Genomic DNA, 23,303 nt, shown 5'->3' on the forward strand with positions numbered 1-23,303 from the left:
ATAACTTCAAAATTACCCCATCATATTGCAAAAATGTGAGAAATTTATCATTTTGGGTTGTCTGAAAACAGATGAAACAAAATAAAGCAAACTAGCAAGAAGCATTCCAAAGAAGGCAGTTAAGAGAAGTACTGTATGCTTTATGGTACATGATTGAATTAAGAAGATTGAAGATAGCTTATGAAATAAAACAGGTTTGTTTGAGACCTCTACATCTAGGGTTGTGAAAAACTGACCCAACCTATTTACTAGGATCTGAACTGAAATAAGTGGGGTTGAGTTGAGATTTTTAACCCATTTAAGTAAATGGCTATTTACCCATTTAATTAAACGAGTTAGGGTAAGGTTGCCATTTTCAACCTGAAATGAACTTGTTTTGACCTGTTTAACTCATTATAATAGGAATTTCGTAAAAAAATGTGTTAAAGTTGGTGAAAATTTTTAAAATACTAATTGTAGAACACAAAAATTGAAAAGAAAATCTTATCATGCATATTTTTATGTGAATTTATTGTTGAAAACTAATAAATTTTAATACAAATTTAATAGTAATAAATATGTAAATAGGTTAAGCAATTTATATGGGTAACCCGTTTAATAAACAGGTCGGGTCAAGGTTGAGTTTTGCAACCCGTCTAATAAACGGGTCAGGTTTGGGTTGAAAAATGTTCAACCCGTTTATTATTAATCCGAATCCGAACACGAACCCAACCTGATCGGTTAATCAGCCCTATCTACATCTCACAGAACTTAAAATACATCATCGACCAAAAACAATTGCAACAACAGCAAAATGCCAGTAAACACTAACTTCCCTTCACCCCGTATATAAACTTCCATCAACTTCAGAAGAAGAGACAAGTTCACTAGCTCGACAGATATATAAGAACAAGTAATGCCTGCCAGTGTATGGCTAGATTCGGCGTCCTCAGAGGACTAGCTGTGCCTCAAGAAAGGATTTCCCGTTCATAGGGAAATCTTCTTGCTCCCCTCACAAATATAAGAGCTTCCATTGCACTAATTGATGTTGTGAAAAGAGTGATATTTAAATTCTAAGAATGTCAAACACCAAAGAAAAACTAAACACATGCAAGATCTGTAGTACCCCAGGAATCAGGATTGTCTGCCATACAGCCATACAGATGGTATGTTTTATGTCTTGTATGTGATGTTATGCCTGAGTAATACTATCTAAATGTTTTAGGACATAAGATGTGCATTGCTAGGAATGTTCATGAATCAAAAGAAGGCTAAATTACCCCATTCTCTCGAAAAAAAAGAATCCGGAGATGGACTCCTGCAACATTCTCGATATGCATACAGACAAATTGTTCCCCTGCCTGCACACAGCAAACTATTAAGTACGTGGGAGAAAATAGAAAATGCAAGCATTGGCAAATTCTAACAGCAAGTAAGAACTCCGAAGATACCATTTATTATTACGCTAGTACTTGAAAATCAAAGGTCGATCAGAGTTTCAGACAAAAACATACAATCATCCAAGATAAATCTGTTTAGATTCCATGGAATCTAAATATCAAACGCTTTTAAGGATGAAGTCATTTGGACTCGGAAAGAAGAGCACTGATCTTTGAATCAATGTGGGCCTCATGATCTTCAAGACGAGCAACAACAGCATCATTTTCCCAGCGAATAAGGGTCGGAACACCCTTGAGCTGAAACCTTGAGTCTATCCTAAAAGGGTTATTAGGGGTCCTCCAAGTAGGCCGGTCTCCCACATAAGCTCGCAAAAGCGCCACATCCTCTCCTGCTTCTTCCAACTTCTTGTAGATCACTGGTTCACCTCTCACACAATCTGCAATTAGTGGCACAATATTTTGCTCAAACACAAATATTCAGCTAAGCATAAAGGCCAAAAAGTTTGTAACGCTCCATAATATTTGGCTCAAATACAGATAAGATCATACGAGTATTATGTTAGGCACATGTTCAAGGATCAACTATGTTATTCTCCAAGTGAAATTGTTGTAATACTTCTTGTGGATAAATTGATTGGCTAGTTTAATGTCATCAAAATTTCTTCTCACCGATCAATTATCAACATCAAGCTCAATAAAATGTTCAACCAGCCACCTATAGTATAACCAAAAAACTCGTCAAAAAGGGATGATTAAGGCGTCCGTGTTCACTAACTTCACTTCCCTTCCCTTCCTTACTAACAAACTGATATTATATCATATCATATCGTATCATATCATATCATATTTAGACCATATTTTACTAATAATCACGTATTTCTACTTGTTAAACTGGTTTTTGCTCCTTTACTAGTATTTTTAGTTATTAAACTGGTTTTTGTGGAACCTAATGTACTGGAGTACTGACATTCGTTAAAAAAGCTTTTTACAATTGAAACTGAGTTTTCCTCGATTGAAATTTGATACTGATTTCCGTTGATTAAAGCAATATACTTTCTCCCTTTTTTAACACTTGCAATGCTAAAGTTAAACACATGGTTTAAGGTACATATAAGATATAGTAAACGGACAAAATAATGAAGAAATGACTTGAATAGAGGGGAAGTTTAAGTTGTCAAGGTTAAAATTATAAAAACTAACTTGTAACGTTGCAAGTATTAGAAAACACCAAACTATATCAACGTTTGGCATTATCAACGTAAACGAAATGGAAAGGATTTGGATAAGGAGGGGAGTAGAAATAATAACCGTTATTTAATAGTTGTTTGGTATTTTAGTGGAACGAAAACAATTGAGGTTTATGATTGAGGAAGAAAAGATGATTTGTTTCCACTAGTTTGATAAAGGTAACAAATGGAGTCCCTCTGAAAATGATATTTGTTAATTAACTCTCATAGCAAACAATTAAAAATAGAAACGCTTATTTGAATCCGCTTCCTTCATCAAAATTTTCCATACCAAACACCTTCTTAATCAAAAACAAAAACAAGCAAGAAAATTACCAGGACACCAACTGAGGGAAGTAGAAGGCTCTTTGTCAGCCAAAAAGAGAATGAGATTGGCTTTGTTATTGGCTGCTTCCTCCTTAAACTTGCTGAATACTTCATTAAAATTTGCTATTGTAGCTTCCACTATCTTCAATCCCATCTTTGTTCACTTTAACAAAATTCTTGCCTAAAAAATTATAAAAAAATTAAAAAAATTCAATCAATTCACAATAAAAATACCCTTTTAACTTTATTGAAGACCCAATAATTACATTAATTTTCAGAATTATACTGACAAAAAAACCCCCAAAATTATAGAAAAAATAAATTTGGTTCCTTTTTTTTTTTCTTTGAATAAAAAATGTAATCTTTATGAAATCGTAGAAGGATTACCCGATTAAAACGATTGCAGAAATGAGAAATCCACCTTCACTGCTTTTCTCCCGTCGGATTAATCACGCTACTTTTCTATGTTATTTTTAAATTTAAAATAAAAGATTGAGCACATACTACATAGGTTATTATTGGTTCATGGGCTTAAAGATGCCCACAACTGGGTCGGTTTAGGCACTAGGGCCTGTAGATAGAAGGCTCACCTGGTTCAAAAGCCCATCGAAGTAATACCAAGCTTGTGCAGCCAGGTTAGGCCCATTATTTCGTTTTTTTTAACCAAGAAAAGAAAAACTACTAGACTAAACCCCTATAACGGGGACCAATTTAAAATATTCTTACGAATCAACAGGGAAAAATTAATGTCATAGAGAGGGAAGAAAATAGTAGGGAAAAAAAAGGAAAATTGCAAGAAACACTAATCTATCTATACAAAAATATTAAAAGGTGTATGTGACAATGTATACATGCCAAGTGACACTTCTGTTATTTTAGTAGAATTGTCCAATATGTACATAAGTCATGTCAATTAATAAAAGTAAAATTAACTTGCAACATGATTTGAACCCATGATCTCTTGCTATTATACATGACACAATTACCATCTCAACCAACCTTTAATCATGTTTTATGTATCCACATTATTATATTCGTACATTTTAAATGTTGAGTTTTCTAATATATTTTCGTGGGAACGGAAACAAATATAAACTTCGGAATCTCAATACCAACATGGGGAAACCCCCAGGTCCAAATACTAATTTTCATTAATAAAAGTACTATGACATTTGCAATGGATAACAACATAGACATGTTTATCAAAGTTTCATTATCTCGTTAAGACTGATATATAATATAACAATATGACATAAACGAGATGCAATTCTTAATCTTAGGTAACACCTTTCTAATAAGATTTTACGGTTTATCAACTTAACTAACTGAAATCGTCTATTAAGCTTTGTGATTATATAGTTCGTGTGAAATATATAAGATTATTAGTGACTAGCAATTTCAGACTCGATCTAAAAAACAATCAAAAATTACCTTTAATGACCAATTTGACCCATGATTCATATTTTATAGTAACATTAAGTTGTACACTATTTCTCTTTTTTTTTTGTGAAGCACCGTCCAAAATCGACACGAAAACAAACCGATATCCACTTAATGGACCCGAATTGGCACCATTGGACTAGAATCCACTATTATGCCGATTTGTGCAGTCCAAAATCGACACGAAAACAAACCAAAATCCAGTTAATGGACCCGAATTGGCACCACCGAACCAGAATCCACTATTGTGCCGCTTTATGCAGTCCAAAATCGACACGAAAACAAACCTGAATTCAGTTACTGGACCCGAATTGGCACAACTGGACCAGAATCTACTATTGTGCCGATTTGTGCAGCCCAAAATCGACACGAAAACAAACCAGAATCCAGTTAATGGACCCGAATTGGCACCACTGGACCACTATTGTGCCGATTTGTGCAGAAGGAAAGTTAAAGTAACAAATCTACCCACGAAGTATATTATAATATTAATACTTAAGTATCATTAAAAGCAACCTTTTAAAAAACTGAAAAGTATTTTGGGTTTCTATTTAAATGTTCTTTTTTGGTTCATATAACGTTAAAACCATATCAATTAAGACAAAGAACCAAAGCACCAAAAAGTAGAAAAGAAAAAACAACTACTCCCTCCGTCTTTTTTTATTTGCTACATTTTGCCATTTAGGAGTGTTTCAATTTATTTGCTACATTTGCAAATATTTCCATATATAGTACATAGGTCCTACGCTTTATTTACAAATTTGCCATCACTCCCTTCTTGATTTTGTAATTGTTTCCATATATAATACATAGGTCCCACAATTTACCTATTTGCTTTTTTGTTAATTCCATTTATGTCAATGGTCTCCACTCCCTCCTTGGTCTTTATGAAAAAGTGCTTGTAGCAAATAAAAAAAGACGGAGGGAGTAATAAACTAGGTACTAGGTAGGAGCCAATCGTCACCTTGTCATCTATAATTTTACTTAACAAAACGGGAGCACCATCTTTATCTAAAATATGTAGACTAAACACTAAAGTCTTGAGCTACTCCTTGGTTGGCAAGCCATTCAGCAGTACGGTTGCGTTCACATATGTTATTCTAATTTTCTGTCCTAATGTTATTTATTGAAACAATTCACAATCTAAAAATTAGATGACACAAAATATGAATGTAGTTTTTTTAAAGGACAAAAAAAATATTTCTTTTAAAGTTGGTAAGGAAAAGTGCTCTATTAGGTTGGAATTTCACATAGGTTAGTCCGATCTAGCTATACAGATAATGTGCTTTGAGAGTGGGAAAGATAAGAAACCCTACTCCAAAATTTGATCCCACATTCTCACGTACAAACTCTATCAGACTATCAATAAACTGAGTACTACTTGGTAAAAGAGAAAAACAATGTACAAAACATTTGCTCACTTGTATTGCTTGTAGAGTTCGGTCTCCGTAAAATACTTCAATCGCTTTTTATATGGGTTATATTGCTCCTTACTTTTATTGACTTTAGTACTCGCTAGATGACCCTTATAATATAGGGAAATTTACTCGAGGTTCGAGAACCCAAGTGTTCAACAGAGGCACCCTTAGGATCGTACAAATTTGAGAATTTGAATCTCTTTTCGACGAGTCATCGGGAGAAAATCCCCCATTATCGGAGCCATGGATTATTTTGACAGACTTAGGAAATGTAGGTCCTTTATGCAATTATGGGGTTAAAATTCATTGACAATTGGAAATGTTAGCCGCCCCTTTTCGGACAAGTCTATAGTTCTAGTTGCTATATTTTGACTGACTTGACTTACACTATTATCAGTGTTTATTCTCTGAAATTTCAATGAAGTTGTCTTCCTTACATAAGTTTATCTATCCTAACTTCTTATATACGGTTATTTTTGATACTTGATCAAAATCAAATATCAATCATCATATAGTTCTTGTTATAGCTTATTTATGGCGCTGATATGTACCAATGTGCAAGCAAATAATAGTATCAGTATTAAAGGCATGGAACCTAAACTATACCTTGCAGCATTAAAGGGCTCCTTTGATGAAATAACTTCCATATCTAATTGGAAGGAACAATCAACCCCCATTGGAAACAATATCCTCCATATTCACACCGAGAAACCGCTCCAAAAGGCCTCCAAGGATTGCAAAAAGAAGATTAACATCAAGTTCATCCAAGAGGTTCTCAAAGATAACGAAGGTATTACGACAGCACAATAAAGTCTTGTATGAGACAGTTTCGCAGGAACTTTTTTTTTATTTTCAAAGGGGTATTGATAGTTATTTTATTGTTTCGTAATAGATTAGCGTCTGATCCAAGACTTCCTCTAGCAGGATATTTGTTATTGTGGAAGGAGAACAACAATGGAGATACCCCTCTGCACCTGGCTGCTAGATTCGGGCAGGCAGAGGCAGTTCAAGTGTTCCTTGAACGAGTTAGCAAGGTGAGTCAAGAAGAGCTGATACGGATGCAGAGGATGATCAACAACAAGAAGGATACTGCCTTGCACGAGGCAGCTCGGAGGGGGTCTGAAGCTATGGTGAAGATGCTAGTGGAGGCAGATACTAATTGCCTTCATGAATCTAATGAGGTGGGCGAGACACCTCTCTATCTGGCTGCTGAGAGAGGATCTACTGCTTCAGTTGCTATAATTCTAGAGACCTGTGACGCAACAGCTTTGTGCTATGCTCATAAAGGTCCTTGTGGTCGAACCCCTCTTCACGCCGCAGTCCAATTGGGTGACGCAGGTAATAACCATGAAGTATTAGTGTGGCCAATTTCTACCATAAACTGTTATTTGCCTTACATTTTTGTTAAGAAAACTCAAATTTGACCTGTTAGTTGGAGTAAGAACAGATGAAGATCAATTTCACTGCAAGAGTCAAGATTGCTAAATTTGTGACATGTTGGTTGGAGTAAACAATCAAGTGTGCCAGGGGTGTTGGTAGGATGAATTAACAACAATTAACAAACATTAGTTCTATTCAAATAAATTTATTAGTACCATCACCTAACCCTGAAGCACATCATATAAAGTATATATATTTTCATATGGAGTACTACATTTATATTTCCATAACAAACTATTTGTCTTGGCTTTTTGGTGTTGTAGTCAAATGGTTGAGGAATATGAATGCAAAAGCTACCAATTACAGACTAATATATATTGCTGATACAAGATCTGACAAAATTGATTGTATATGCTTGGAGAAATAAACAAGAGCTGAACCTAACCACCCCCACTTAATTCAAAACTAATGAGTTGAAGTGAACCAAAAGTATGCAACTGAAACTAGTTAGACCAGGATTATGCCTGTAATAAAAGTCTAGAAGTAACCTGAATTGATTTTGTCACAACAGAAAATGGCATGGGCTGAGTACAACCTGAACACAAATGACCCGAAGTTGAATAAAGCAAAGAACCAATGCAACCTAACCCAATAATTAAGTCAAAATATCACAAGCAATAATCAGTAATTAAGAACAATACCTTCTTGTTATTGTCCAAGTATTATATCTAATTGTGGATTTTATCAGAAATGGTGGGAAAGATGCTGGAGAAAGGAACCTCGTTAATCAGAATTCAAGACGATGAGGGGTTAACTCCACTCCATTGTGCTGCAGCAGAGATCAGCAAGTTCAAGCTTCTGAAGATACTTTTATATTATGACAAAAAAGACCTCAACGAATCATCAGCACTATATATACAGGACAATAAGGGGCGAACACCTCTGCATATTGCAGTACTTCGGGTTAACTGGGATGCCATAAAGAAGCTCACAACATGCCGCCCAGATTGCATCGAGATAGTGGACAACCATGGGCAGAATGCAGTACATTATGCTGCCAAATGGGGATGTCTATATAAATTTGAAACCTTCTTAAAGAACGGACATTTTGACAATCTCCTTAATGAGAAAGATATGGATGGAAATACGCCTCTTCATCTTTTCGCCACACATATTCTTGCCCTCGGCCATGTTTGTCTACTCCAACTACCACTTTTCATCAGATCAAACAAACAAAAACTGAACCTTCTGGTGTTCAACAAACAAAAACTTACTGTTGGGGATATCTTGGCTGATAAATTTCACATGTTTTATTCCGGACGTGTAAGTTTCATACTTTCCCAAAACAAAATATTTTCTTTCATGGTGCAAAGAAAATTTTAGGCAGCCTTCTCGTAACTTTTCAATTGAAATGCCATCCATGCATGCCTCTAAAGGGTATTGTCATTGATTATCTGACAAATCTTCCACATTCTGCTCTCTATATATTTCTTGTAGATTATACAACGACTTAGAAGTTGGATGACTCCAAGGGGGAAGAGAGTTAGCACATATGAAGAAGAGATTGATATTGAGAAAGCAAAATCGAAAGAAGAATCAAAACTTGTGGCACTCAGAAAAGCAGCTCAAGGGCAGTCCTTAGTTGCAACTCTAATCGCTACAGTATCTTTTACTGCTGGATTCACCTTACCAGGTGGATTCAATCAAAATCCTGGAGATAATAACATAGGAATGGCATTGCTTCAGAGTAAATCTGCCTTCAAAATCTTCTTGATTTCAGATGCTATAGCCTTTACATGCTCCAGTCTTGCAATATTCTCCTACTTCACTATTATAACTACAGAATCTACCTGGAATATTGAGTCTCTCTCATTTGCTGCACTTTTCTTGAGCACAGTTGCATTGGGTGCATTGATGTTAGCATTTACGACTGGTGTGTGTGTTGTTCTACCTCAATCACCTCATCTTGTGTATGCATTGTGGGCTATTGTCATGGTTTTCGTCTTCCTGTACGCTTTGCTAGTTTTTCGAACTTTTCGAGCTGGACTGCGCTTCTCGGCTAGATGTAGGGGTAACAATCATCAGTTTTTTCAGTAAAAGATTGCAAAATAATACTCATGAAATATGACACTGAGATAAGCCAGAGCATCCATACAAAAGGGCAATAGTACCATACTACCATATGATCATTGTAATTCACCTTAGGTTGTGTTACGAAAGTTTATGGACTTTCTTTGATAATTCTACTTTATTGGTGTATTGAGGTTTGGCATGTTGGTATTTAGACTAAGCAAACACTAATTATTTGCCACTAACACTAATCAATAATTAATAAGGAAGATTAACGAAACTAAGAACAAGGAAAGTAATGAATGAAGGACACACCGAATAACATGGGAAAACCCGAGGACTGGAAGAAAAAAAAACTCATCAAGCAAACAACTTTGGTTAATGACCACAATAGATGATGATTACAATCACTAATGGATGAGTTAAGCTAGCAAGCCGCTCACCCGGGCTCCCTCTTTCCATGATCTTCATCCTTTGCTTTGCCTCATTTGCTCAACTCCACAAATACCCAACATCGCATACTTTATATTTTTACTACTACTTTTTAGTGGCCTAATACTTTTAAGTTTTTTCCATACTCAGCAACGCTCAACTTGAGCTTGAAATTAAGATGAAGGTAAGGACTAAAGAAGGCGGTGATAAGAAATCAAGTGAAGATCCAACTCGAGCTTGAAGTAACTCAGCTCGTGAAACTTACACTCTCGAGCTTGAAGTAACTCGGCTCGTGAAACTTACACTCTCGAGCTTGAGCCAAAGTTTCCAGCTTTTTCATCTTCAAAATATAAATTCAGCTTTGCTCTAAAAGCTCGTGTCTCATCTATGAGAAAGGTGAATAAGGTGATGACTAACAATTAAAATTTTTACTCTAGTTGTCTACCGTGACTTATTTCAATCGGTTTGATATGGACAATGGAGTATAGGCCCGTAAAAGTGTTAAATACTTCAACTTGAGCTCAATAATTGCAATAATTGAAGTAACAATATTTTAGGCTATGAGCCTATGACCTTTGGGAATAAGGAAAAGGAAGGGACTATACTCAAAGTGTTTTTAGTGGAGTTTGATCCAATAATTTTAATATACAAATTTCATTAGATTAAGTAATATTTTTTTTTTGTAATTTTCTACGTTATACCCTTGTGTTTCTTCATTTTATACGCTGTATCCCAATCTTTTAAAAATTTCACACGGTACCATCAAACTTACCTTTTTAGTGCACGATGTCCAAACTGCTGACTATATGTCATTAATTTCATTAATTTTTTAAAATTTATTGGAACTAATTTGACTTACACATAATTTAACTCTTAGAGGGATTATTTACAAATTAGATTCATTCTACTAGATTATAAAAGTACTCGAAATTAATGACGTATAATCAGCGATAGGGACATTGTGCATTAAAACCTAAAAGTAGTAAGTTTGAGGGCATCGAGTGTAATTTTTAAAAGTGGGATACAACGTAGAAATTGAAAAAACACATGGGTATAATATAGGAAAATCCTACTTTTTTTATTGGTAAGATGAATAATCTCTAGACTGTCCTTGCATAAACATCGACTCACGATCTAGATACTTAAAATGAGGGGGAATTGTTAGGGGAATTCTCCTCAAAATACCTAGTACTAGTTGATAAAAAGGAGAAAATAATGTACAAACATTTGCTCGCTTCAGTCACTTGTATTGCTTGTAGAGTTCGGTCTCCTTAAAATACTTCAAGCCCTTTCTTATATGGATTATCCTATTTACTAGATGAGATAATGCAAAATACATTACTCCTTACCCTAGTTGACACTCCTCATTAGTACTCAGCAAGATAACCCATGTAGTTAAAATTATATATTTCCTCCGTTTTTTTAGATGTTACACTTTTCAAATTACGGACTCCTAGGTAATTTTTGGAAAGGAGAGGACACAGGAGAGAGATAGAGAGAAAAAAAAACAAAAGGGTCCCATGTGAACATGTGATAGGAGAGAGATAGAGAGAAGTTATTACCCAAAATAAAAGTATAACATCTAATTTGAAATTTCTTAAAATAGAAAGTGTAACATCTAAAAAAACGGAGGAAGTATTCTTTTTCTTGGATAAAGTGACGCAATTGGATCTCAATTCTTACAATTTTGTTAGTCTGGTCTCGTGGCCAACCTCCTTCGAGTAGAAGAATATACAAATGGAGTTTCTCCACAAGAAACTTTTAAATGGTGGAATATAAACCTTGAAATCACAAGGTAGACCTGCCCATCGATATGAATTACTATGTAATCATGCAGAAACATGTTAGAGGGGATAGGGATTAATGATGCACTAGGCCTGCTGAGGCTACTGGGGGATGCAGCTTCCCCCGCCCCAGGGCCATGATATGCTTCCATGTTGTGCATGGGCACCTACTTAAGCTGCCCTATGCCCAACAGTCGATGTTTGACGAGACTCGATCTGCACTAGGGACACTATGGGAGAGGGTTTTCCCTCCCTATTAATAGTGATAACACCCAATTCAAATATAATGTCAATTCAATTTTCAAACACCAATACCACTCAAATCAAAGTACAACAACAAAATCAACATTTGTAACAATTCTAAATTATATGATCTAATATATAAACACCCATAACAAGTGAAATTGCAATTTATTTCTTTTAAGTACTAAAGAATGCTTCAACTCCAATTGTAGGTACATAAGACAACGACATTCTTTTAAATTGACTATTATAAGCTACTACATGAACTTTTTTTTACTATGATATGATCTTCAACTTGAAACCCATATCATTATTTGAAGTAATCAAACAATAAATTGTTAAAATCATACCGGCTGAATGAATAGTTTAGGCAAACAATACCTTTGCACGCCCAAATAAAGTCATCTTGCATCTTTCCCTTGTTTCCGTGGAAAGTGAAATTGCAATTTATTTTCTAATTCTCATGAAATTGATAAACCCTAATCTATAAACTCAAACAAGAAATCAAGCAAATTGACCATATTAAGATGTACCTAGCCAAGATTCACGACACATGAAGGTTGTCCGTCCACCATGACACCGTCTTCCACCAATTTCCGTCCGTTTTCACGGCTGCCATAGGAAGTAACCCGTCAACTAACAACACCGACTACGCGATATGAAGCAACCAGGCAACAACAGGACTTCAAGAGGTCAGCGCGATTTCACAACCGTCTTTAGGGTCGCGCATCGCCGGCGGTAAGAGAAAAAGGAGTTGAGAGAGTCAATATTGAAAATGAACCAGAAAAAACGCGTGTGAACTGGTGCACGTGCATCATGGTGTTACATTAATAAGTGCAACATAGAGAAAGTGAAGAATACTAAGGAATGTAGAGAGAGAAAGTTGGGACTACAATAAAGTAGAGTAATTCAAGTGATGAAACAAAAAAGTTATGATCTTCTCTTGTTTTTTGGTGGCATAATTGTGATAATATTGAACTGAGTTTGGTTGCACTTATTGTGACTATTCCAAATAAGGGAAATGTTGCACTTATTAATAAACGGAGGTAGTACTAAATTTGCCAATGGCGCCAAATAAGATTGTCATGTCATTATATTTTATGCGTATAATCTACAAGGGTAGAAATCAATATGTTAGATAATGTAAGTTTTCGACAAGTTAGAAAAAAACTTTTACAACTATTATACTGGATAAATAATAAATTTATTGGTAAAAACGGTAACTTTTAATCTTAAATAGCTCACTTCTAGATTAATTAAATTGATGTATTTAAGACAAAAAGTTACCCCCATGTAAAAATAATTTATTGTATAGCTGTGGTACTAAAGAATTTGTATAAATAAAATAGTCAATTAATATTTTTTAGTTTTCTTATCAACAAAAAGTTTTCCGTGCATTTTATCATGATATGAGTTACACCAGTCACTGAACACACGGGTCATAAGCGTTGATTTTAAAATATATTTTTAATTACACGATATGATTATAAAAATTTTAAATCATGAGCTAATATTCAACCTTGATTTTAGGAGAAACACCCTAAAATCTTACATTTATTACATATTTCCGCGCATTTTAATGTGTTTTTTTGTCTCATTTACCTATTTATAGATGTATATATCATGATTAAAAAGATTTTTAAAGTTTAAAATGTTGTAACAAATGATTTTTATGTATCATGAAATATAATTTTACATTATGTATTTTTTCAACCTTAAATGCATGAATTCTGATATTTATGGATTTAATAAATTTGGAACAAAAACAACTACTTAAAACAAAACAATTTCAGTGCATTATGCACAAGTCCAAATCATATCTCAAACGTACAACTTCTTGCCATAATGTAGAAGGGACAGGTGAAAAAAATAGAAAATACTGAATATTTATTTTGTTGGGAAAAAATTATAGTACGAAGTGACATGTTGTGTTTCTGGTGTAACTTTTAGTAATATAATATAGACCGTAATCTAAATGATATATATGACTTTACACAGGATAGCATGAAGTACAAACAACAATTATTAGATGTAATTAAGTATATATACCTAAAATAGTATTAAACTTCAAACATATTGAAAAAAAAAAGAAAATTATGCGTATAATCTACAAGGGTAGAAAGCAATATGTTCATCAAAATGTAAATTTTCGACAAGTTAGAAACAAACTTTTGCAACTATTATATCTAGATGAATAATATATTTATTGGTAAAAGTGATAACTTTTAATCTTAAATGGGTCACTTCTAGATTAATTAAATTGACGTATTTTAAAAGTTACCCCCATCTAACAATAATTTATTGTATATATGTGGTACTAAAGAATTTGTATAAATAAAATAGTCAATCAATAATTTTTAATATTCTAATCAACAAAAAACTTCCCGTGCATTTTCTCATGATATTAGTTAAATTAGTCACTGAACGCATGGGTCATAAGCCGGTTTAAAATATACTTTTAATTACATGATATGATTATAAAAACTTTAAATCATCAGCTAATATTTAACCTTGATTTTAAGAAAAACATCCTAAAATCGTAAATTTTATAATATATTCCCCCGCATGTTAATGTCTTTTTTGTTTCATTTACCTATTTATAGATGTATATATCACGATTAAAAAGATATTTAAAGTTTAAAATATTGTAACAAATTATTTTTATATATCATGAAATATAATTTTACATTTTATATTTGTCAACCTTAAAAGCATGAATTCTGATAATTATGGACTTATTAAATTTGGAACAAAAACAATTACTTAAAACAAAACAATTTCCGTACATTATGCACAAGTCCGAATCATGTCTATATTAAACCTTCCGTGCATTTTTGCACGGTTTAAAAGCTAGTTTTGAAATAAATGATAAGCTTCTCTCAAAAAAAAAATCTCACATAAAAGAGAGAAATGTTTCATTTATTTCAGAATGGAGAAAATACGATTAAATCATTACATGTTTAATTGGAAAGTTTACTAAATATAAAGGTATATGAAAATGGGAAATTTCTTGGTCATACCAAAAAGCAAGAAAAAAAAAAAGTGAGAAAACGTATTGTGATAGTATATGCCTTTTTTACATTTCCTTGCTCCTACCAAAACGTAGAAGAGTTCATAAGAAATCGAAAAACCGTAACAAAAAATTGGTGGTAACCGTACCATAAAAAAAATATTTTAACGATATAGTTACCAAATTGATAATATTAACTTTTATACAGTACGGTTATAGTTATAATTTTTGTGTGAATGATTAACCGAAATATTTTATTTTCTATTTAATTATTGTGAAACATTTTCAAACAATTAAATTAATTCTAATATTTGATACTAAGTTACCACAATTAAAGTAAGTATGTGATTATTTGGAAACTCTAGTACTAATATAAACGTTATAATTAAGAAATGCAGTGAATTCTTAGTGTTAGTTATATTTTTCAATAGATTTATTATTCACTTTACAATACATTTTATATTAGAGTATATATAATATTAATTTATACGCACAAAAAATTAAAAAATATATATATACATTCAGTGAAACATAATAACATAATTTAAATAACGGTTAACGGTCAATTGAAAAAACGTTAAGAAAAAATGGTTAACCGCTTAGGCGGTAACCGGTCTAAACAGTTGCTGTTCGCAAAAAGAGCGAATTGGAAAATTGTTTCGAGACGGTTGACCACCCATGAACAATCTTAATGTTGCGATGACTGATGACTTAGTATACGCCTTTTTCACATTTCCTTGCTAATAACAAAAAGCAAGAAAAAAAAAAAGTGAGAAAACTTGTTGTGATGGCTTAGTATATGCCTTTTTCACACAGGACCCACTTACACTTGAAATCAAAATTGAAAAATCGTTCATGAACTCACAGTCAAGTCTATAGTTAATGGTTCCAGCCCGTGCAAATAAACTACTCCCTCCGTCCCTTAATAGAGTGCCCATTTCTTTTTTGGACATTATTCAAAGGTAAAGAAAGCCTTCAAAAAATATTTCTAATATATAAGAAAAAACATAGTCATGTGGGGTCTTGTTTGATTCGTCTCATTACGTACATTAAGAAAATCAAACTTTTATAATTTTTACTAATATGAAATTAAAGATATTAACGATACAAAACGTGCATTGGCAAACGTGCATTGGAGAAATGGGCACTCTATTAAGGGACGGAGGGAGTACAAAGTAATCCGCAATAATACATACTACTAATTAATTTTCTCGCCTCCTCGGACAAGTCTGTAGTTTTTTTTTTTTCCAACTTTCTACTATCAGACATTCAAACTATCTTCTCTGAAATTTCTGAAAAGTTGTCTTTCTTAGTTTCTAAAATAAGCTTATCTTTGATACTTGACCAACATCAAATATCAATCATAGTATAGTTCGTGTTACAGCGTAATCATGGCGATGATAGGTACGAATCTGCAAGCAAATAGTAGTATCAATCTCAAAGGCATGGAACCTAAATTATACCTTGCAGCACTGAAGGGCTCCTTTGATGAACTAACTTCCATATCTAATTGGAAGGAACAATCAACCCCCATTGGAAACAATATCCTCCATATTCACACCAAGAAACCGCTCCAAAAGGCCTCCAAGGATTGCAAAAAGAAGATTAACATCAAGTTCATCCAAGAGGTTCTCAACTACTTCCTCCGTCATCTATTAATTTACCCGTATTTCTTTTAAGGGTGTCCCTTATTAGTTTACTCCTTTCTTTTTTTTTTGCTATTTTTGAAATGGGACCACAAACTTTTCATCACACATATATTCAACTTTAAGTATAAATAATCTTTTCTCTCTCTTTGTATGCCCCACAATACTATTCCTCGTAAAACTCTATACAAAAGAAAGGGTAAACTAATAGAGGACGGAGGTAGTATAATGAAGGTACTACATCAGCACAATAAAGTCTTATGTGAGACCGTTTATCATAGTAATTTTTTATTTTCAAAGGGTTACTAATAGTTACTCCCTCTTAGGGCCGTCTTGAAGATTTTGGAGCCCCGGTTCTAACATAAAAATTGGGCCCTTAGATTTACAGAAAATAAAGATGGAAGGTTAGAGTTTTAAAAATGGAAAGTTGAAAATCTAAAGATAAATTATTGACAAATTTATTAAGGGTGGGAAATAAGGATGATTTCTTCCAATATGAAGTATAATTTTCAAAATAATATATTTTGGGGCCTTTATAATTTTGGGGCCCTGTGCTGTTGGGCTCCTTGCAATATAATACACCCTCATCTACCCCTCTGCTTTCTCTGTGTCAAAATATAATTCTCATTTCTTTTTTTACGGTAATTTATGCAAGTAGAGTCTAAGAAGGATAGAAAAGATTTTTTGTTTATTTAAATAAATGGCATATGGAAAAAGATGATTTTAGGAGAGAAAATGAAGAATAATTGGTGAAAGAGCATTAATTGTAACATTTTAGTTGAATAAACAAAGGAAAAAACAAAATTCAAGAAGCAAATAAATGATGGAACACAGTTTTCCTAGACAAATTACGAAAAAATGTGGAACTAAATATGAAAATAGGAACTATATTTTAGAACATACAAAATAAAAATGGGAACTATATTTTGGGACGGAGGGAGTATTTTATTGTTTTAGCGTCAGAGACAGCTAAGGCTATGGGTAGAGTGAACAATTGCACATGACTTCAAAATATAAGGACCTAATTTTCCGCTCAAATTGAAAAAGAAAATTAAATAAATCTAATTACAAGTATACATTTCCAATCTATTGAGTGTAATGTTGGATGCATATTTAAAGAGGTTAATTTCTATTTGTTGTTTTTCTTTGTTCTTCGTATTTTCCAAAAAAAAAAAAAAAACTCATTAATGAATCTTTCATCTCTTTCTATTCACAAAAATTTTCAATCTTTATAATTTAATTTAGAACAAAGCCCCTAAATTATACGAGATGGCCTTGATTAGCGTATGATCGAAGACTTTTCTATAGCAGGATATTCGTTATTGTGGAAGGAGAACAACAATGGAGATACCCCTCTGCACCTGGCTGCTAGATTCGGGCAAGGATGAGGCAGTTCAAGTGTTCCTCGAACGAGCTAACAAGGCGAGTCAAGAAGAGCTGATACGGATGCTGAGGATGATCAACAAGAATAAGGATACCGCATTGCACGAGGCAGCTCGAAGAGGGTGTGAAGCTGTGGTACGGTGATCGCGTTACTTTTTTGTTAAGTAAAACTTGCATATGAGTTATGACCTGTTAGTTGGAGTAAAAACAGATGAAGATCAATTTCACTGCAAGATTACTATGTTTGTGACCTGTTGATTGGAGTAAACAATCAACAATTAACAAATATTAGTCCTACTGTTGATGGAATAAGAAGATAAATTTATTAGTGACATCGTACATAGTACTATATATTTCAAATAATTAAGGAATATGAAGCCAAAAGCTATCAATTACAAATTTTATTTATATAACTTATACAAGACCTGCAAAATAAAAATGAGTTCAAACTAACAACCCCCACTTAATCCAAAACCTAAAATGAGTTGAACTGAACCACAAGAATGCAACTGAGTTAGCTAGACCAGAATTATACATGTAATAAAACTCTGTAATTAACCTGAATTCATTTTGTCGCAATAGAAAATGGCATGGATTGAATACAACCTGAATACCTATGATCCAAACTTGAAATTTGAATAAAGCAATGAACCAATGCAATCTAGTCCAGTAATAAAGTTCACACATAACAAGCAATAATCAGTAATAAAGAAGAGTACATTCAATTTTGTTATTGTCCAAGTATTATGAGTTTTTGCGGAGATATACCAGGAATAAGGCTAATAAGGCATTTTGTGGGGATGCACCTCACCAATTTTTTTTGTTGGGATATATCAACCTAAATTTAAGTTTTGTTAAAAGATACCAAATATACTATTTTCGGCGATAAAGTTGGAGGAAAATGAATGTAATAGAAACAATTAAATATCACACACTATACAAAGAGTAATTAAGCAAGTCAAAGGTTGGAAATTTGACTTTCTCATCGAAAATAGTGTTTTTGGTACCTTTTAACAAAACTTAAATTTAAGTTGGTATATCCCACAAAAAAATTTAAGTGAGATTATATATATCCCCACAAAATACTCTATCACCCTAGTATATATATCCCCACAAAATACTCTATTACCCTAGTTGATAAGTCATATTTTTATAAAATTTTTAGGTGCATTTTAGAGCATTTAGTTTCATATTTAGTTTCATTATTGCATTATATTCTTAAGTTTTGCATTTCTATTCCTATTCGGTATGTTTTCTTGTTTTGATGAATTTCAGGCATTGAGAACGTATTTGGATTATGATTAGCTAAACTTGAGGATTAGGAGCACTTGGAAACGAAGCGGAAAAATCATTAGAAGAAATGTGAAAAAAGAGTCACGTCTAGTCTTCTGATCATAACTTTTTATGTGATTCTTAGAATCGAGTAATTCCACTAGATTTGGAAACTAGACTTGAAGATCTTTCCAACGATAGGTGGCACGCCCCAAGGAGACTTCTAGTCAAAGAGTTATCCCTTTTTGAAGTTGGACTGTTTCTGCTGGAATCTGCCATGCGTACGCGAGGATCACTAATCCGCCTATTAATGATTTTATTAAGACTTTCCTTATCTTGTAAATTACTTTTCTAGTCATATTAGATTATTGAATATTATTTAGATAGGTTTTGATTCTCTCTCTCTTCCTCTCCTCTCACGTTATTTCGTTTTAGGGGGCGTTTGGTTGGAGGGTTTCAAGAAAGGGAAAGGGAATTGAGTTCCTTGTTTCCCTTTGTGAGTGTTTGGTTAGTGTGTTTTTTCAAACCCTTTACCTCTTTTTCTTATTAGGATTACCCTCCTCTCCCTTAGATTGATTCTCCACCACCCCCCAAGGTTTGAGATTACCCCATATCCCTCTACCATGAAATAATAATAATAATAATAATAATAATAATAATAATAATAATAATAATAATAATAATTATTATTATTATTATTATTATTATTATTATTATTATTATTTATTTTTTATTTTTTTTTATTTTTTATTTTTTTTTATTTTTTTTTTATTTTTATTTTTATTTTTATTTTTTATTTATTTTTATTTTTATTTTTATTTTTATTTTTATTTTTTATTTATTTTATTTTATTTTTATTTTTATTTTTATTTTTATTTTTTATTTTATTTTATTTTTATTTTTATTTTTATTTTTATTTTTATTTTTATTTTTGTTTTTATTTTTGTTTTTGTTTTTGTTTTTATTGTTATTTTTATTGTTATTTTTATTGTTATTTTTATTTTTATTGTTATTTTTATTGTTATTTTTATTTTTATTTTTATTTTTTTATTTTATTTTTTATTTTATTTTTATTTTTATTTTTATTTTATTTTTTATTTTTATTTATTTTTATTATTTATTTTTATTTATTATTTTTATTATTTTTATTTTTTATTTTTATTTTTATTATTATTTTTTTTATTTTTATTTATTATTATATATTAATATTATTATTTATTATTCTTTATTATTATAATTTAATAATATATTATTATTTATTATTATTAATTATTTATTTTTATATTTATGATTATTATTTAATAATAATAATTATTATTATTTAAAAACTATTATTATAAATATTAATATTTATTATATTAATTATTATTATTTATTATTATCTATTATTATTATTTGTTATTCTTATTATTTTAATAATAATAATTTTCCAATTTCTTTGATGTTCCTAACCAAACAACATTTTTAATCAAAGGGAAACCCTTTCCATTCCTCTTGTAACCCTTTCTCAAACCCTTTCCCTTTCCTCTCAACGAACCAAACGCCCCCTTAGGGTTAGTTTAGTTTTCTCTTCTCTCTTTCTCTCTAGTTTTTAGGGTAAACCTTAGTTTTTATCCTTTTTTTATTAATTCATGAATTCTATTAGTTTCTTTCATTGATTTCTTTGATTATGTTTTCTTTTATAGTTTTAGATTTCATTTTTTATTTCATGATAGAGTAGTTTCTTTTATTTATGGTTAAGTTGAACACTAGTATGATCTAATTCATGATTGTTTCTTTAAATTCTCATATTAATTGTTAATTGTTCTTACTTAATTGATTGTGCATATTCCAATAGTAGATTAGGGATAACTTGTATTGTTCTAATTCCATTGTCTTGATCACAACGGGAGTTGGATTCTGACGAATTTGAGTATTTCAATTAAGGACATGAAGTTCTCCACGGGAATAGGTAGAATGGATTGTTAGGAAGTTAAAGTGCCGCGTTCAATGTCTTTAATTTGCATGATTCCACGGGAGTAGGCTTGAATGCATATTAGAGAAGCCATAGATACTCGGGAGAGGTCTATGGTACTATAGGGTGGACTTTTCCTTGTGAACATTTAATTGATTAGTTTGGGGTAGGAATAATTTTGTATTATTTCGTGCTAGTGGGGATACTTAACTGTAGAGTCTTTTATTTATATATTGATTAATATAGTTAATTCGACGATCATTGTTATTAATCTCTTTTAGTCTTACCATTATCTAAGGACTAATCATAGAACAACTTTCTCCCTGTGGGATCGACTCTGACTTACCCTAATACATATGAGAGTTCCAATTCCTGAAATATATTGATTTGAGTTTTGACAGCGCAGTCTTACAAGGTATACCTTTGACTCTTTGAGTAGTTTTAACTTTTAATGGCTATTGTGTTTCTGACTTTCTGTATTATTCTTGTATATTTCTTCTGTTTTCTTCTGGTTTCCTGCAAATTTGTATAGAATGTGATAAGTTACAAGTTTCAACACTTTATGCGAATAATTTTCTTATGCGGGCAATATAATTTGTAATTAGATTTTATAAAGTATTGTTCTTTGGAAATGAAAGATAAAATGTGTATTTTTTTAGTAAAATATGTCAGCGTTAGCCAGTCAGGAACACAATCAATTTATTATAAAAAAAGAGATTGTAGGGGTAGGAAAAGGTTGCATCTAAGAACTTTGTACTAATTTGCTTAAGCTTTTACTATGGAGAAAATTTTGCAATGATATCTAAACTTGTTGCGGATGTACTGCCAAAACTAGCTGTTCTAGACCTGTGTAAATGTAAACTATGGTTGTTTCGTTGTTAGCTGTTAGTGGTTAGTTGTTAGCTGTTTGACACAACTAGCCATCGAAGTTGTAAAACAAAAACAAAGTTTTGGTAGCTTTTGCTAGAACATTACTTCATAATCTTGTTTCAATAACATTTTGCAAAACACTACCTCAAAGCTCTAAAGTTTGGGCTCAAATGCCACTAATTGTCAAATGTTGCTATGATAAACTTCATTGGGCCCACATACAAGCCCGTGTTGGAGGAGAGAGTGACTACATACAAGGTTGGCAGGGTTCCATCCTAAAACCAATTGGTGATAGGTGGAGTAACCCACCAATCTATATGTTAGTTATTCTCTCTCTAATTCTTCAATGTGAGACAATTATTTCTAACTCACATGTGGGCTTTACTCTTAACACTCCCCCTCACATGTGAGCCACCTTTAATCTTGCAATTTGGATAGGTCACAACATCCTCGCATGAGGTCAACTGGGCCCCTTCTTGGGGCCATTACAGTTCTGTTGGGCTTATTTTGCTCCAAACAGATCTTCAACACCTTCCATCTTGCATTTCATAACAGGCCAAGATCGTCCGCTCTGATACCATGTCAAATGTTGCTAGGTTAAACTTGTGTTGTGTTTCTCATTCATTGATCAACAATATATAGTACAAGCAATTTAGGAAACTAAATCCTTGGCCCGAAGGCAATACATCAATCACATATATCTTTCCTAAACTATATATTGCTCAATACTAATTTACCCAATACTACTACGTCATGATTGTAGACTTGTAGTCATTGTTATACAGTATAAGGACTAAGTGTAAGATTGCTTGGTCAAAACAAGAGATATCCTGCTTTCTATTGAGGATATTCAGACTGATTATGTTAACTTGTTATACCATCTCCTCCTACACCCTCAAGTATTTTTTTTTTTTTTTGGGAAGGGGATGAATTGTCCTTCATATCATAAGTGTTCGACTTCGAACATGTATTGTAATATGTATCCTTACTTAGCACTTAGTAGGATATGAGATCCCAAGTTCTTATGCATCCTAGTCCTACACCAAAAGGTATGACAAATTCTATAAATTTCTGATTCTGCGAAAGGAAGGTGTACCTTGGTAGTTGTGAAGTAGTACGTCAAATCCTGAGCTCTCCTTATAGTTGGTGCTGTTAAGAAGTTTAACATTGTGAAAGGCTGTTCCAAAATGGTTCAAAAGGTTACCGTATCACACAATGTGTGGCCGAAGTATAGAACTATCTTAAAGTTCATGCCTATCTTCTGTACTATGAAATTGTGGTTGATTGAATTCTGAAGTCATATATAATATCAAAGAAAGATTGAAACAAACTGAGAATCCATTTATATCTATAATTCTGTCATGACCTAAAAGAATGTTAGTAATGCAGGCACTGCCAGTGAGCTTCATGGGAGGCCTAAATTATGCAAGCATTCCAATTCGATGAGGATTTGGTTCATCCCACATGTA

At 32.5% G+C, this 23,303-nt stretch overlaps 3 protein-coding genes and 1 long non-coding RNA gene across 4 annotated transcripts; 2 read left to right on the plus strand and 2 right to left on the minus strand.

Moving 5' to 3' along the window:
• Positions 1 to 1,412: 1,412 nt before the first annotated feature.
• Positions 1,413 to 3,473, minus strand: LOC104907032 (thioredoxin-like protein Clot). The gene is made up of 3 exons (XM_010695882.4): positions 3,320 to 3,473; positions 2,942 to 3,113; positions 1,413 to 1,816 (listed from the first exon to the last, which is right to left on the minus strand). Exons 2-3 carry the CDS (start codon positions 3,084 to 3,086, stop codon positions 1,560 to 1,562), a joined length of 402 nt encoding a protein of 133 aa, XP_010694184.2. The 5' UTR covers positions 3,087 to 3,113; positions 3,320 to 3,473; the 3' UTR covers positions 1,413 to 1,559.
• A 2,851-nt stretch (positions 3,474 to 6,324) lies between these two features.
• On the plus strand, positions 6,325 to 9,429 carry LOC104883069 (ankyrin repeat-containing protein At5g02620). Its single transcript, XM_010667518.3, has 4 exons — positions 6,325 to 6,580; positions 6,715 to 7,128; positions 7,919 to 8,493; positions 8,668 to 9,429. The coding sequence occupies exons 1-4, from the start codon at positions 6,325 to 6,327 to the stop codon at positions 9,265 to 9,267; spliced, it is 1,845 nt and encodes a 614-aa protein (XP_010665820.2). The 3' UTR covers positions 9,268 to 9,429.
• LOC125495034 (uncharacterized) lies at positions 7,110 to 12,506 on the minus strand. Its single transcript, XR_007271618.2, has 3 exons — positions 12,233 to 12,506; positions 7,872 to 9,229; positions 7,110 to 7,765 (listed from the first exon to the last, which is right to left on the minus strand). It is a non-coding gene; the product is annotated as an uncharacterized LOC125495034 (long non-coding RNA).
• A 3,430-nt stretch (positions 12,507 to 15,936) lies between these two features.
• On the plus strand, positions 15,937 to 19,407 carry LOC125495035 (uncharacterized). Its single transcript, XM_048639441.2, has 2 exons — positions 15,937 to 16,337; positions 17,667 to 19,407. The coding sequence occupies exons 1-2, from the start codon at positions 16,101 to 16,103 to the stop codon at positions 17,880 to 17,882; spliced, it is 453 nt and encodes a 150-aa protein (XP_048495398.1). The 5' UTR covers positions 15,937 to 16,100; the 3' UTR covers positions 17,883 to 19,407.
• The last annotated feature ends 3,896 nt before the right edge of the window (positions 19,408 to 23,303 follow it).

The sequence above is a fragment of the Beta vulgaris genome, chromosome 2 (assembly GCF_026745355.1).
Source record: "Beta vulgaris subsp. vulgaris cultivar EL10 chromosome 2, EL10.2, whole genome shotgun sequence".
Classification (NCBI taxonomy): domain Eukaryota; kingdom Viridiplantae; phylum Streptophyta; class Magnoliopsida; order Caryophyllales; family Amaranthaceae; genus Beta; species Beta vulgaris.